Source organism: Salvelinus namaycush, chromosome 41 (genome assembly GCF_016432855.1).
Source record: "Salvelinus namaycush isolate Seneca chromosome 41, SaNama_1.0, whole genome shotgun sequence".
Classification (NCBI taxonomy): domain Eukaryota; kingdom Metazoa; phylum Chordata; class Actinopteri; order Salmoniformes; family Salmonidae; genus Salvelinus; species Salvelinus namaycush.
Genome location: NC_052347.1, coordinates 13,534,341 through 13,550,108, shown reverse-complemented (window position 1 = coordinate 13,550,108; position 15,768 = coordinate 13,534,341). Strand labels below are relative to the sequence as shown.

The following is a 15,768-nucleotide window of genomic DNA, read 5'->3' as shown; positions in this document are numbered from 1 at the left end:
CATCGATCTCTGACTCTCTCTTTCCCTCTCCCTCGCTCCCTACAGGCTGTATGTGAACTGGCGTTTCCTGCGAGGCATCGAGGCTCAGTTCCTGGCCCTGCAGAAGGGCTTCAACGAGGTCATCTCCCAGCACCTCCTCAAGGCCTTCGACGAGAAAGAGCTGGAGGTATGAATGAGACACATCCCCCAGACTAGCAGTACTTATCTTCACTGTCCATCCTTTACAAAGGACTGCATTCTCCCAGACATCAGCATTTTCCCCATCCATTTCCTCCCTACAGTTTCCCTTTGACTTTCATTTCACTCTCTCCCTCTCTCCACCTCAGCTCATAGTGTGTGGCCTGGGTAAGATCGACATCAACGACTGGAAGTCCAACACGCGGCTGAAGCACTGCACCACCGACACCAACATCGTCAAGTGGTTCTGGAAGGCCGTGGAGTCGTACGATGAGGAGCGCCGGGCCAGGTTGCTGCAGTTTGTCACTGGCTCCTCCAGGGTCCCCCTGCAAGGCTTCAAAGCCCTCCAAGGTACCCTCACAGCACTCACCCTCCTGGGACATGTACAGTAGCTACATAGTTAGGTTCTCAGTGTTTCACTGCGCTTCACTGGGAGAGTTGCTTGCTAGCTAGCCCTTGTCCACCCCCTATAGGCATGTAATATTGATTGTTATGACGGCTTATAACATTTGTTATGACAGCGTAACGAATGTTTATGCCAGAGGGAGATGGGTGAGGGTTGTTTGTATTATACTCTACTGTTCCCCGAGGCAGCTCGGCAGGCCTCAGTGTGTTGTTGTTGTTGCCTGAGCTGAACCCTCTATGCAGAGCAGGCTGAGCAGAGTCCAGTAGTTCAGTAGATCCAGTCTGTCAGACAGGATGCCCAGAGAGCACCCAGGCGTGCGGAACACACTGTGATCCACTGCTCTTCCTGTCTGGCATGCCGCTTCACTCTGCTCTTCCATGTTACATAACAGGACCATCGCTGCTGCTGGTCTCAATACCAAGGTCCGCGCAGGCCGATGACAACATACACAAACCCAGTGCTCTTAGTGCCCACACTTGGCGCCGCAGAGTGCTGAGCAAGCTGTCCAGTACAGTAATGTCTTTTGTGTGTGAGTGAAGTGTGCTCTGCCGTTGTGCTTCACAGTAACTGTTGATATGTTACAGGTGCTGCAGGCCCACGACTCTTCACCATCCACCAGATCGATGCCAGCTCCAACAACCTGCCCAAAGCCCACACCTGGTGAGTGTCTGTCTGCTCTGACCCTGCAGCTTGCCCTTCAGGAACAATGTATGCCTTTGTCAAAGCTGGGAAGGGCACTTTGATATATCAACATCATGCTTTAGGTTTAGGTTTCCACCCATGTATATGTTAACCATGAACATAGAGAGGTCCTAATACCAAAGGCTCAGGCTCAAGTCTCTCTTGCCCTCTGTTTGTTCAGCTTCAACCGGGTCGACATTCCTCCCTACGAGAACTATGACAAGCTGTATGACAAGCTGCTCACTGCTATCGAGGAGACGTGTGGCTTTGCTGTGGAGTGAGACGCTGCTGACTCAGGGGTCGGCAGGAACAAGGAGTGGAGGAACTCGACCATAGTCAGACCCCACCATCCAGTTCACCCAGGGGAAGGGGGCGTCTGTGGTCCAGTGGCCCAAGGACTCTCTCGCCCACAATAGGGACATGTGGCCAGGCCGAGGGGGGGAGGCAGAGGAGACCTGAGCGAGCAGTCTCGTCTGTCTAGGGGTTTCCCCTCACCCCCCTCTTTTAAAAATAACATTTTCAGCTGCTAATAACTCAGACTATTTACTAACTTGTGGAACTGCAAAAATGGCTGGCTCTTCCTTTTTTTAATAAGTTTAGTTTTAGCATTATAAAAAATAGTCAGTATTCCATGTAGCTACGCACCATCTTACCAAGCAGAACATGAAGTCCACAACTAAACAAAACATTGGCCACATAAACAAGACTGGTATCACTGGTTTGATGGAGTACATTGTTACCCACGGTTACCAACAACACTGAATGGTGCTTGGTATGTTTGGAGGCAGGGACTGAAGGGAGCATGAAGGCTCCTTTGCACCCCCTGGTGACTGAGTCCTTTTCTACTACTGAGGACTCTTGGGGCATCTATCTTCACTCAGAGGCTGGACTTTGGAGCACATGTTCAGAACTTGACCTTATGGAGAAAGACATGCAGGGCCCCATTGTCAACGACCCTGTCCAAAGAAAGCGGGCTGGTTTTCAGCGCTCCATTCCCAGAAACCAGTGTCACACGTCTGACATCTAAGCTTGTTTGGAAATTTAAATAAATAGCTTGAATGGTGTTATTTTTATATAATGGGAAAATTAAAAAATAAACACAAAAATTATATATAATATATATAATTTATTTCTGTTATATTTCAGAAAGCTTTTGCCATTATTCCAGAAAAAAAAAGCCAATATTAAAAGTGTTACTGTTTAAGCTTGAAAGAAGTACACTTAGATTGCTGTGGGGGAAATCTTTACATAGCCTCTTTCCTACACAGTAAGTAGAGAGGTGGTCTTAAGGGTGGGTTGTCTTTAATACACACAGTCCTCTGAGTGACATAATACTTTTGACTGAATATTTTCAACTATTTAGATATTAACCTGACCCTTTAAATTCCAGTGACATCATCCAGTAGGTACTTGTGGTGGGGTATGTATGATGAGTTCCATAGGAATTTCTCATGATTTCATGATTGTTTCTTCAAGGTGATCTGCTCTGTCCCCACAAAATAATGGCTAAGAGTCCCTGCTACCCTGATACATTTTGTTATGTGAAGATTACACACATCCTTTGTAAGTGCTACTCTTGTCATTCTGGCAAATAACTACTACTACCTTCCGGTTATGGTCTTCTGGTGCTAAATAAGACAGCAGTTTGCTCAATTCTTTCAAGATATTGGCAACCAGTCTTATACCTGGGGCTGAGATGGGCGCATAGCAAACTACATACAAAAAGTTGCAATGAATTGAACAAACATCACTCAGACCTCAAGCCACATTCTCAGGAGATGTCATATTAGTTGTTGTATTATTTGGGAGCTGACGTGGTCAGATACAAAACCTTTTCCTCTGTAATGGTTGAATGACTTATACAGTACATTATGTTGAGTGGCTATAAAGTCCACATTTGTCATATGTATTGTAACCCAACAGTAGACATTGACATGTGATAGTTGGGGTTCTATATCTCCATATTGGCTATAAATTAAATCTGAATGAATGAGATGAACCCCCTAATTCTACTCACCTGAACCTAGCTCTACAAGTATGGGTTTGGGGGAGAACATATTTATTTTCTACTCATTCAAACAAATTGTTGAATGTTTTCTTCTTCTTTTTAAAAGGCTACCTGTCTAGCAATCTATGACCGTGGACTGTTCTTAAAGTTAGCATACATTGAAAATGAATTGCTCATCTTTTTCTTTTATAGAGGTGTATGCAAAGTGACGTGTCCTCAGATGGTGCTTTGTACTGTGATAGGTTATTGTTCATTAATGTGGATCACACAACCTGTAATTTATCTTTAACTTAATTTTTAATTTTTTTCACACATACAGAACTATTTGTCGCCGTATGTACTAGGTGACTTCTATCTATTTACCAGATAGGTCATGGACTGATTGATTTTATATCTAAACATATTCATTTACTTTAAAAGGCACAAAAAGATCCCTCGACAGTCTGTTTCTTACACAATCTCTCTGCATTACTCCATAGCTGCCTCCCTGAAGAATGGAACTTTTTATTAACAAGTCAAATTTTAGATGCAGCTTTTTGTTGCTTAATTTTTTTGCATGATCCACGAGCAGGACTATATCTCTTATAGCTGACTGATGCAATTAGATGTACTTAACACTATCATTTTTGTAAGAGTATTTTATTTTTGTGTGTAATTTAGGTCTAATTAAACTTGCCTTTGTCAAATAATATGAGGCACCTTGTATGTGGCTGTGCCTTGTCTTTTGTCTGTGTATGTGAGAGATTTTGGGGGCTTTCAAAGGATTTGGGCAGAATTTCGCAGTATTCAGGAGCTCAATTTGAGCTCCTGTGCATTCAATTTCCTTTGATCATCATTGACGTCACTACAACTGGATTGGAGTCCACGTGTGGCCAATTCAATTGTTTGGACATGATTTAGAAAGAAACACACCTGTCTATATAAGGTCCCACAGTTGACAGTGCATGTCAGAGCAGAAACTATATCCTGAAGTCCAAGGAACTGTCCTTTTATCTCCAAGATAGAATTGTGATGAGGAATATATCTGGGGAAGGGTATAAAACAATTTCTAGAGTGTTAAAAGTTTCTAAGAGCACAATGGTCTCTATCATTGGAAATTGAGAAAATATAGAGCTGGTCGTCTGGCCAAACTGAGCAATCAGGCAAGAAGGACCTTGGTCAGGGAGGTGGCTAAGAACCCCAATGACCACTAACAGAACTGCAGAGTTCCGTGGCTGAGATGGGAGAACCTGCCAGAAGGGCAACAGTCTACAGCAATTCATGAATCTGGGCTTTATGGAAGGGTTCCTCCTGAGATATATTATACTGAACAAAAATATAAACAGCATGCAACAATTTCAAAGATGTTACTGAGTTACAGTTCATAGAAGGAAATCTGTCAATTTAAATAAATTCATTAGGCACTAATCTATACATTAAACATGACAGGGAGCCAGGCCCAGCCAATTAGAATGAGTTTTTCCCCACAAAATGGGCTTCATTACAGACAGAAATACTTATCAGCACCACCCCCTCAGACGATCCTACAGGTGAAGAAGCCAGATGTGGAGGTCCTGGGCTGGCGTGGTTAAACCTGGTCTACAGTTGTGAGGCTGGTTGGATGTACTGCCAAATTCTCTAAAATTACGTTGGAGGCGGCTTATGGTAGAAATGAACATTCAATTCTCTAGCAACAGCTCTGTTGGACATTCCTGCAGTCAGCATGCCAATTGTGACAAAACTGTACATTTTAGTGGCCTTTTATTGTCCCCAGCGCAAGGTGCACCTGTGTAATGATCCTGCTGTTTAATCAGCTTCATGATATGCCACACCTGTCAGGTGGATAGATTTTCTTGGCAAAGGAGAAATGCTCACTAACAGGGATTTGTGCAGAAAATTTGAGAGAAATAAGCTTTTTTTACATATGGAACATTTCTGGAATATTTTTTATTTCAGCTCATGAAACATGGGACCAACACTTTGCATCTTGTGTTTATATTTTTGTTCAGTATATATTATTTACAGTATATTATATTATAAAAAGGGACATGACAGCATGTCTGGAGTTTGCAAAAAGGCATGTGAAAGATTCTGAGAGCATAAGGCAAAAGATTCTGTAGTCTGATGAGACAAGAATTTAACACTTTGGCCTGAATGCAAAGCGCTATGTCTAGAGAACCAGGCACAGCTCAACACCAATCTAACACCATCCCTACCGTGAAGCATGGTGGTGGCAGCATCATGCTATGGGGATGCTTTTTAATGGCAGGGACTGGGAGACTTGTAAGGATAGAGTGAACAATGAATGGAGCAAAATACAGTCTAAATGACCTTAGACTGGGGCAATGATTTACGTTCCAACAGGACAAATACCACAAGCATACAGCCAATGCAACACTGAAATGGCTTCCAAACAAGAATGTGAAAGTCCTTCAGTGGCCAGACAAAGCTCTGACTTGAATCCCATTGAAAATCTGTGGAAAGACTTGAAGATTGCTGTTCACTGCCACTCCCCATCTAACTTAACAAAACGTGAGAAAATCTGCAAGGAAAAATGGGAGAAAATCCCCAAATCCAGATGTGCAAAGATGATCGAGACATACCTACGACGACTCAAAGCTGTAAGCGCCACCAAAAGTGCTTCTACTAAGTATTGACTCGGGTGTGTATAAATTGCAAGTGTATAATTTGAGCAGCATTATAAGAGCCTGGTAGCAGCAGTTGTGATGTGTGCTAAGGTGCAGAGAATCAGCAGGTGATCAGTCCAGTTCAAGTGTTCAGCAGTCTGATGGCTTGTAGATAGAAACGGTATCTGAGCCTGTTGGTATCAAACCTAATGCTCCGATACCGTCTCCTTGACGGTAAGGGAGAGAACAGCTCGTGGTTTGGGTGTGTGGGTCCTTGATGATGCAGCGTGCCTTCCTCCGGCACCGTTTCGAGTAATGTCCTGGTTGGGTGTAAGCACGGTCCCAATGATGTACTGGGCTGTCTTCACCACCCGCTGGAAGGTAATTCCACAATCAGTTCCTTTGTTTTGTTGACGTTGAGGGAGAGGTTATTTTCCTTAGCAACTGTAATTGAGAATAGCGTAGTACATGAAGAGTATTGTCTGCTAACGGGTCTCTGACTTCAAATCAGGAAAGGGGATACGAGAAGGGTTACTTTGGAAATGAGAAAGATGACATTGGGCATTTTATATACAGTATAAGAGCAGGAAATGTTAAACAAAATCTGGAGTAACGGCTGTTATTACAATACTACACTAGTTTGATTACCACGATACAATAAACAGGTCAGTTTAGGGCCGTGTTTACTTGAAGATGAAGTATTATAGCACACTAGTATGTTTTATGTCATCCTTTAACCAGCTTTTAAATCTTGACAAAGTGGGAGCTGTAAAGCTTTTCATTTTAATTTGAGCATTTATTTGAATTAGAATGAGTCTGGCATGTCCTGAGCACCAGAGGCGTGAACTGAAGTGCTTTCATCAATGATGATGGTGGTGATAGGAGGGGGCTTGGGGTATCAGTATCTATTTGCTCAGACAAAGGAATGGGCATACATAAGGTAATTTTTGGTAGTGCGATGGACTGTATAGGCCTAAACAGATTGTTTCTGTGGTAGCCTACAGCCAACCTTGACATTGATGTTATTTCGTAGATCCAAGCAGTGGTACACCACTCTGCATATTAAACTTGATCACGTACAGTGCCTTCAGAAAGTATTCACACCCTTTGACTTTTTCCACATTTTGTTGTGTTTTACAGACTGAATTTAAAATGGATTCAATTTAGATTTTGTGTTACTGATCTACACACAATTACCCATAATGTCAAAGTGCAATTTTGTTTGTAGACATTTTTACAAATGAAAAGCTGAAATGTTTGGAGCCAATAAGTATTTGTTATGGTAACCCCAAATAAGTTCAGGAGTAAAAATGTGCTTAACAAGTCACATAATAGATTCCACCGACTCACTCTGTGTCAAATAATAGTAGTTAACATGGTTTTTGAATGACTAACCCATCTCTGTAGCCTACACATACAATTATATGTAAGGTCCCTCAGTCGAGAAGTGCATTTCAGCACAGATTAAACCACAAAGACCAGGGAGATTTTCCAATGCCTCATAAATAAGTAGATGGGTGAAAATAAAAAAAGCAGACACTGAATATTCCTTTGGATGCGGTATCAATGCACCATCAGTTGCCGGAGAGGAAGGAAACCACTCAGAGATTTCACCATGAGGCCAATGCTTATTTTAAAACAGTTACAGAGTTTACTGGCTGTGATAGAAATGGGATTTGTTTGATTTGCCACAAACATAATGCTTGTATTCAGGACAAAAAGTTAATTTCTATGCCACTTTTTTTGCAGTTTTACTTTAGTGCCTTATTGCAAACAGGATGCAGGTTTCCGAATATTTGTATTCTGTACAGGATTTCTTCTTTTCACTCTGTCAATTAGGTTAGTATTGTGGAGTAACTACAATGTTGTTGGTCGATCCTCAGTTTTCTATCACAGACATTAAACTCAGTAACTGTTTTAGAGTCACCATTGGTGAATACTTTCCGAAGGCACTGTAATTAACGGCAGTAGCCTATTAAAGGCATTTTAGTGAAAAAATATATAGACATCTGACCCAGAACTACACTAACAAGTTCTGAGGTTAGGGACCTTTTACTGTAAATCAACATTTTCACATTACAGAGCAGCTTTTCCAATTTCCAAAAACCCTTTACAGTCTATTATTCATTAAAAACATAACCTGATTAAGTGGCTTTAGGTCTACCATATTTTACGCTAAAGTACTCAGCAGAACTCTAATTTTAGGGAGATGTTCCTGCATATCGACTGCACTAGTTTGAGACTGCCATCTAGCCATATTTTTTTTTACTGAATGTGCTTTCTTTGAGCACTGACGTCACTTATGGTAAAAGGAAAGCAACCGGATCACAACTGTTTTTTTTTGTACATATGCTTTCGCCAACAGGTTTCATTAAATAATCCCAAGTGAAACACCCAGAGAGCTATGTGTAAATATATCGCTCTGATACACCTAAAAGCGAGAATTTGTTTGTCAAACGGCAGTCAAGCATCGATCATCATGTCACCAGAATTAGACCCTCAATATTTATTGGAAATGAGCATCAAGATCACCGTGAACTTTTACCAACCTGTGAAGTTCATAATAATTGATTTCAAATGTAGCCCAATAAACTGAATGGTTTCCCGAGTCATACCATATCGTCGCGTGAATTTCTCACATAAATCATTTTACGGACACACCGTCGGCATTTATGTCACAGCTGTTAATACGGTATGAATTTACTAGTATAAAACTAGATGGAAACGTGGTTATTGTGATACGCCTGATAAAATGTGATACATTGACAATAATACCTAGCTAAATTCCACAATTGTACACAATAGCATTCTGTCGTATTAGAGATTTAATTTGGCATAGCTTATGTTTCAAAACCTTTTTTTATAAAATAGATTTCCATATGGGATACAGATACTTTATCTATAAGGCGCTTTCAACATTATAAACACATTGCGACAAAATTACCTCCTCCATTTCACAACATTTTCGGAACATAGACGCAAAATATGCACGTGTTCCTTCCAAATAGCTTTGAATGTGACGTTATGCAATGTGCTGCGGTGTAGTCAGTTCATGGCGGATTAATACTTCACTCAGACGGTGACACTTCCTCATGCAATAAAAGCCGAATCTCTTTTTTTTAGTTCACCGGCATTTCAGCATCATCACGGCAGTTCGCGTTTGATATCGGATTTTCAGGCGTAGTTTATTTATCGTTTTTATTTATACACTTTGTTTACAAGATGCCTGGATTTTCCGACAGAGATCGTGGTAGAGATAGAGGGTAAGTGTTTGAATTAATTTTAGGCGAATTTAACACCTCGTTGTCTCGCCAGAAATGGCTGACATGACGCACGGGATAACGGTAGCTAGCGTATTCGTTTAGCTAGCTAGGTATATTTCGTATTTTATTTTTTTACTCAGATTGACGTTTTTTAAAACTTTTAAAATGTTACCTATCGAAATGTATTCAGAATCAGAAAGGACCAACGTTTTTGTAAAGGCCTCGTTTCGTCATGAAACTAGCAAGAGGCCTGATCTGAACCCGAAAAGTCTTAGCTGGAGGCCTGTTTATTAAAATACGAACAAGCTAGTCCGCGGTTGTAATTTTTTAATTCACGTTATCACATTTTCATAACGTTAATCTTAACATTAACATTGTGCCTCATCGTACAGCAAATGTCCGATAACCGGTAAGCTAGCCGACTAAATATATTTGTACGCCATGTGGCATTATTGAATGCGGATACAAAATGCCGGCCGGGTTTTTTTTTTCATTGTTCCTGTGCTGGATATATATTGAAGATTGCTGTGTTTTTTTTTTAACGTGAATCAGAGTCCAATAAGCCAAGCATTTCTTCTAGTTTGGTGAAACGCTGGCAGTAGTTTCTGCATTGTATTGAAGTTGGGGTAATGTTTAATTAGTTACACGCTGACTGCTAGTTCTGTTAAATCTAAAATGTACTTTTCTTTGATTGTATTTACTCAAGCGAGTTTATCCACAGGTAACCTACATCTCTTTTACATTGGTTGGCGTGACTAACATTAGACCATCCGTTTCCCCAGTTATGGCAGCGGACCACCTCGTTTTGGAGGCGGCGGAAGAGGAGGAGGAGGTGGGGGGAAGTTTGGTAATCCCGGTGATAGACTGCGCAAGAAGCACTGGAACCTTGACGAACTCTCTAAATTTGAAAAGAACTTTTACCAAGAGCACCCCGATGTTAATCGTAGATCTCCGGTATGTAATCCAGTGGTCTAAATCCAGATGCAGCTGAATTTTCTGTAAATGTTACAATTGTCATGTGTTCTTACATAGGTTCCTTTTTTCCCCATATCACCAATGGCCATTTGGTGTAGTTGTCTTTTGCATTGCCATGCCAATTGATCTGAGTCTCTACATGTTTGTCATTGCAGCAAGAGGTTACACAGTACAGAAGTACTAAAGCTGTTACTGTGAAGGGGAGGGACTGCCCTAATCCAATTATGAAGTTCCATGAAGCCAGTTTTCCAAGTATGCACATCCACTAATATCTGACACATTCAGTTGAAATATTTATTTTTGTTCCAGACGTGTCTTCAATCTGGGTTTGTTTTCATGTACAACCCCCTTTTTCCACAGCCTACGTTATGGATGTCATTAACAAAGCAGGATGGTCAGAACCAACACCGATCCAAGCACAGGGTTGGCCACTGGCGTTGAGTGGCAAGGACATGGTTGGCATTGCACAGACAGGCTCTGGGAAAACTCTCTCAGTAAGTGTGAGAATCTTAGCCTTGATGACTATTCCAGCAACTTAGAATGGCTCTTAAAAATAAGAGGACTGATAGTGTTTCTCTTTATTGCAATGTAATTTTTCTTTTTGCAGTACTTGTTGCCTGCAATCGTGCACATTAACCACCAGCCTTTCCTGGAACGTGGAGATGGCCCTATTGTAAGTACCCATGGATATTCAGACTTGTATCTAATCTCGCATCCACCCAACATGGATTTATGGTATTCAATCTTTCTTTCAGTGCTTAGTGCTTGCCCCTACCCGTGAGCTGGCTCAGCAGGTCCAGCAGGTGGCGGCAGAGTATGGCAGAGCTTCTCGCCTGAAGTCTGTCTGCGTTTATGGGGGCGCGCCCAAAGGGCCACAGCTCCGTGACCTGGATAGAGGTAAGTTCCACAACCACTCTATGTATTTGGCTGATTTGAATCTATGGAATTTGGTGCTCAAGATTGTTTATTATAGGTGTGGAGATTTGCATTGCCACACCTGGCAGGCTTATTGACTTCCTGGAAGCGGGGAAGACCAACATGCGCAGATGCACTTACCTGGTCCTGGATGAGGCTGACCGAATGCTCGACATGGGTTTCGAACCACAAATCCGAAAAATTGTGGACCAAATCAGAGTGAGTTCTGTTGTGATGCATTAATGTGCTAATAGTCTACTGATCTCACTTGGTACAGCCAAGGGAAAATTCTGACACCTTCCTTCTCTCCAGCCTGACCGACAGACTCTGATGTGGAGTGCCACCTGGCCCAAAGAGGTGCGCCAGCTGGCAGAGGACTTCCTGAAGGACTACGTCCAGATCAATGTGGGAGCTCTGCAGCTGAGTGCCAACCACAACATCTTGCAGATCGTGGATGTTTGCAATGATGGCGAGAAGGAAGACAAGTGAGTCCTGTGGTATTTCTGTACTGTATATGTAATGGGTGGAAAATATGACTTAGACGCTTTTGTTTAGTCACTAATTGAATGCTTCCCGGCCTTCCCCTTCCAGACTCCTCCGCCTACTTGAGGAGATCATGAGTGAGAAGGAGAACAAGACCATAATCTTTACAGAGACCAAGAGGCGATGTGATGAGATCACTAGGAGGATGAGGCGGGATGGGTAAGTGGCATCAATACTTCGTTCTTTAAACTCGGTACTCATGTGTTTTACTGGACTTAATTGACACTTGCTCCTTTTAGTTGGCCAGCAATGGGCATCCATGGAGACAAGAGCCAGCAGGAGAGGGACTGGGTGCTCAATGGTGAGTTATCACAAGAACAATTTAGTATGAGACAACCTCTTATGTCCAGCTATCAATTTCCTTTCCTTTTTTCAGAGTTCAAGTTCGGAAAGGCTCCAATTCTCATTGCCACAGACGTCGCTTCCAGGGGTCTAGGTTAGTTTCATTCTGTCCTTGGTCCCTTGTACCAACTTTTTTTCTGAGAAAGTGGTTCTTTCTGTAACTTCTGCCTTCTGAGTTTCTCCCCTATCTGAAGGAGCGGTCTTTTGAGGCAGGGCCTTGGCATGACACGCCCAGGTCTCCAGAGGGGGAAGGAGGACTCTTGGAGGTGTCCTGACTGGGACATCACCCAGTCACATACAGAGGTGGCGGGGCCTGAGTGCTGACTATCACGCTGGGCTGCCCAAAAGGGGGCCTTAGCCGCTGCACCCCTGTAAATGCAGCTGTTCTCTGGCATCGGTTTGGACTGCTTCACACCCAAGCTCATGGCTCCACCAGGCTCTGCTGTTTCCATGTCTTGCATGTCGGTTTGGGCATTGTATTGCAAGTCATCGAGTTCTGGAAGGTGTAGCTTTTCTCAAACATGTTTGACAAATGTGGCAGTTTCCTAAACTTCTGTTTTGAGAGCAGTTGTAAGTCCAATTACACGTTCACCTCTGTAATGATATGGCTACTGGCGCTTAGTGTCAGTGGGTCATGTCAGTTGGCTGGGGACAAAATCCAAGCTCGCACTCCTCCCTCACCTGCGTTTCAAGTCATGTCGAGACCTGCCAACGAGAGACATTTGATCACGTGAACACTGGTTCTTGATGAGACTGGGGGTACTTTTGTTATGGGTCACAGGAGTAAGTGGCTCCATCTTTTAGCTTTTCCCAATTGTTTATGGTCTTGGCAAGACGTTGCAGTGTGGCCTTTATAGCGAGCTTCTTATGAGTGTGTGGGAAGAAAGGGCCTTCGTTATCACCATAAGGTCCTTGTTTTGGCACATGAGGCAACAGTGCGCATAGTGGCCTTACTGTGTAGAAGCACCCTGCAGTCACTTGGCATTGTGTGGGGAGTTTTCTGCAATGGGAATGGACTAGTGAATGCATACTCCTTTATGGTAAGACTTCTGATCCTTGTTTAGGGGTGGGGGCTGTTGAGAATTAATTGAGAGGTTATCTGGATTGGAAGCATTTGGAGTGTGCATCGTTTCTCTCTTCCCACCGTAGTATCCCCACAGATTTAGTCTTTCTGAAGTTGTCTAATGCTATTCTTTACAGCCTAGTGGAAAACCCAGCTACATCCAGTGAATGGTTGTACTAACTTTGCTCTTTTGGTCTGGCTGTTGTGGTGTGCATCTTTGTGCGCTCCCTCTGCTTTTTTTTTTTTGTTGCCACACTGCAACACATCCTACAGATGTTGAAGATGTGAAATTTGTCATCAACTTTGACTACCCCAACAACTCTGAGGACTATATCCACCGCATCGGCAGAACTGCCCGGAGCCAAAAGACTGGCACAGCCTACACCTTCTTCACCCCCAACAACATGAGGCAGGCCAGCGACCTCGTTGCTGTGCTCCGTGAGGCCAACCAGGCCATCAACCCTAAACTCCTCCAGATGGCGGACAGAGGAGGTAAATCTAATTGGTGAGATACAGGAACTGTGGTTCAGCTGCAGCCATTTTTTTCCCCCTTTTTGTTGACGTGGATGGGTTTGGCACAGTCAAAGCTATGGGATCTTGATTTATTTTTGTGTTAGCCATTCATTTACCCCCCTACAGTGTTTTCCAATGTACCCATTTCATATCACTCAAACTAGCATGAAAGCCCATTCTAATTTGTTCTTGTTGTTCCTTTCAGGTCATTCAAGGGGAGGCAGAGGTGGTAGTGGATTTAGGGATGACCGCCGGGACAGGTACTCCTCCGGGGGCAGGCGTGACTTCAGTAGCTTTAGGGACAGGGAAAACGATAGAGGTTTTGACAGTGGACCAAAGAAGGTCTTTGGCACAAATTCACAGAGTGGAGGCTATGGGGCAAGTGGCTTTGACAAAAGCGGCAATGGTTTTGGCGGCTACGGCAGCAACGGCCAGTCAAACTATGGTACCAGCCAGGCCGGGGCGTTCCCAACGCAGAACTTCCAGGCCCCACAGTTTAGTGCCAACCAGGGAGGTATACAGAATGGCATGAGCCATCAACAGTTCCCCTTCACGCAGCAACAAGCGCCACAGCCCATGGTGCCTTACTCAATGCCCCCTCAATTCCCACAGTAAACATCCACATGAAAGTAAAGATGGTAACTTATTGCTTTTTTGTCTTGTTTAGTCCTATACTCTATCCAAAATTGTACTGTTTAATTTTTTACACAGGGTTCAATTGATTTTTTAAAACCTCTATCAAGTCCTTGTGGGGGGGGGGGGGTCCTGCAGCAATAGTGATGGTGCACAGTTTTGCTTTCTTTTACTTATTTAATTTGTTACATTCCTCAGTGATGTTTAGTCTTATTTTGTACTAGTTCTTGCAGATGTATTGTTTTGTCCCACCTGTACCATTTAAAGTGATATGTTAAGATCTTAACTGGGAGGCATGGCCTTTCGATTAAAAACCAAAAATGCATATCGTGTTGTCTTTTCTTTTACACCATTACATGAATTTCAGTGAATGCTTTACTTCAACATCAGGTAAATGGCTGAACACCCGGGAGTGGTAATCTTCCGTCTAGCAGAATCTATGAACATTGTCAATAGCTTAAATTAGTGAATGCTTATGCTTGACTACACCGCACCTGTTAATACTGGGGATTGAGACTTGCAGTTATGCCAAATCAATGTAATAGTACTGTTGGATTTAAAGACTTCCTCGAGTTATTTATTTTTTGCAAATGGCAAGGAGTTCAGAGCTATCTCATCTAGCAACTCAATATAACACCCCCCCCCCCCCCCCCCCCCCTGCTTGTGCTATGGTGACATTGTCAACCTATTGATGTACCTTATGTAAATCAGGGGTTAAAGGTTTTGATTAAACAACCTCCACATTTGTCAGTGATAATGGGTACTGTCTGACCTGCCACTAAGCTGAATTTCCCTAAAATTGACCAGATGGGTAACTGCATATACCTAATTCGTTGTCTAAATGCCGAGGCAAATGTGCACATATAAAATGTCACCCCCATCGGTTTTGCAGGTGTCTGCTGTGCAATGCTAGGAAAGGCTCTCAGCTGGTATGGCTGATGTCATAACCGTTTAAGTTTTGAGTCATGGTTTCTTCTGCTGTTAGTGGCGCTGTGTATGTTATACTTTACCTAAAGGAGGGAGGGGCCTGTCTGTACTGGAAACACAATACCAGCTGTCATGTCTTGAACACAGCCTTCTAACTATTGACTCAAGTGGCCGCTTTCGATTTTATTTTTGGGGGAAGGAAAATTGTCAGTCAATTTCATCTGATGCCATCCATCCATTATGGCCTGGATTTACTCAAGTATTTACCTAACATCTTTCTCTGCCTGCTTTCACTGAGCAGCACATGAAACCATCTTCACCCATCCCTCTAGCAAGCTGGTGAGGGTTGGGTAACTGGTTGACCCTGTCTGCCCACTGAGGCGTTGGCAGGGACTTGTTTGGGTGAAATGACACAAATCTATTCAAGCTCAACACAGATGAAACAACTGTATTAAAGGTTTTGACACCTTGTACTGTATCCATTCTAGATGGCAAGCAGATAGGGACTATATTGTGATGTCTGACCCTGCTGGGGAAAAGCATGGAACTTATGAGCTCAGTTTCTTCTAGATGGCTTGAGGGTGAGAGGTACATATTTTCACAACCGTGATGATCTGAATGGCCCTAAAGTACATTACATGACCAAAAATATGTGGACACCTTGTCGAAACTCTCATTCCAAAAACATGGCCATTAATTTGTAGTAGGTCCCCCCT

General features: G+C 42.9%; 2 protein-coding genes across 4 annotated transcripts in view; both read left to right on the top strand.

Moving 5' to 3' along the window:
- Positions 1–3,977, top strand: part of LOC120034150 (E3 ubiquitin-protein ligase SMURF2) — a 54,774-nt gene extending 50,797 nt beyond the window's left edge. The window contains exons 17-20 of one of the 2 annotated variants that reach the window (XM_038980596.1): positions 46–166; positions 327–528; positions 1,168–1,243; positions 1,446–3,977. In XM_038980596.1, coding sequence (XP_038836524.1) covers positions 46–166; positions 327–528; positions 1,168–1,243; positions 1,446–1,545 — 499 coding nt within the window. In that variant the 3' untranslated portion in view covers positions 1,546–3,977. The remainder of the gene's footprint in view (positions 1–45; positions 167–326; positions 529–1,167; positions 1,244–1,445) is intronic. The other variant, XM_038980598.1, reaches the window with a different exon arrangement.
- Positions 3,978–8,994: 5,017 nt separating this feature from the next.
- Positions 8,995–14,450, top strand: LOC120033915 (probable ATP-dependent RNA helicase DDX5). Of its 2 annotated transcripts, none has more exons than XM_038980307.1 (13): positions 8,995–9,141; positions 9,924–10,095; positions 10,272–10,368; positions 10,477–10,610; positions 10,724–10,789; positions 10,872–11,013; positions 11,090–11,250; positions 11,344–11,516; positions 11,623–11,733; positions 11,814–11,875; positions 11,951–12,010; positions 13,253–13,484; positions 13,698–13,851. In XM_038980307.1, the coding sequence occupies exons 1-13, from the start codon at positions 9,101–9,103 to the stop codon at positions 13,723–13,725; spliced, it is 1,479 nt and encodes a 492-aa protein (XP_038836235.1). In that variant the 5' UTR covers positions 8,995–9,100; the 3' UTR covers positions 13,726–13,851. The 2 variants fall into 2 exon arrangements, with proteins under 2 accessions (XP_038836235.1, XP_038836234.1); XM_038980306.1 differs by having other exon boundaries at positions 8,996–9,141; positions 13,253–13,471; positions 13,698–14,450.
- The last annotated feature ends 1,318 nt before the right edge of the window (positions 14,451–15,768 follow it).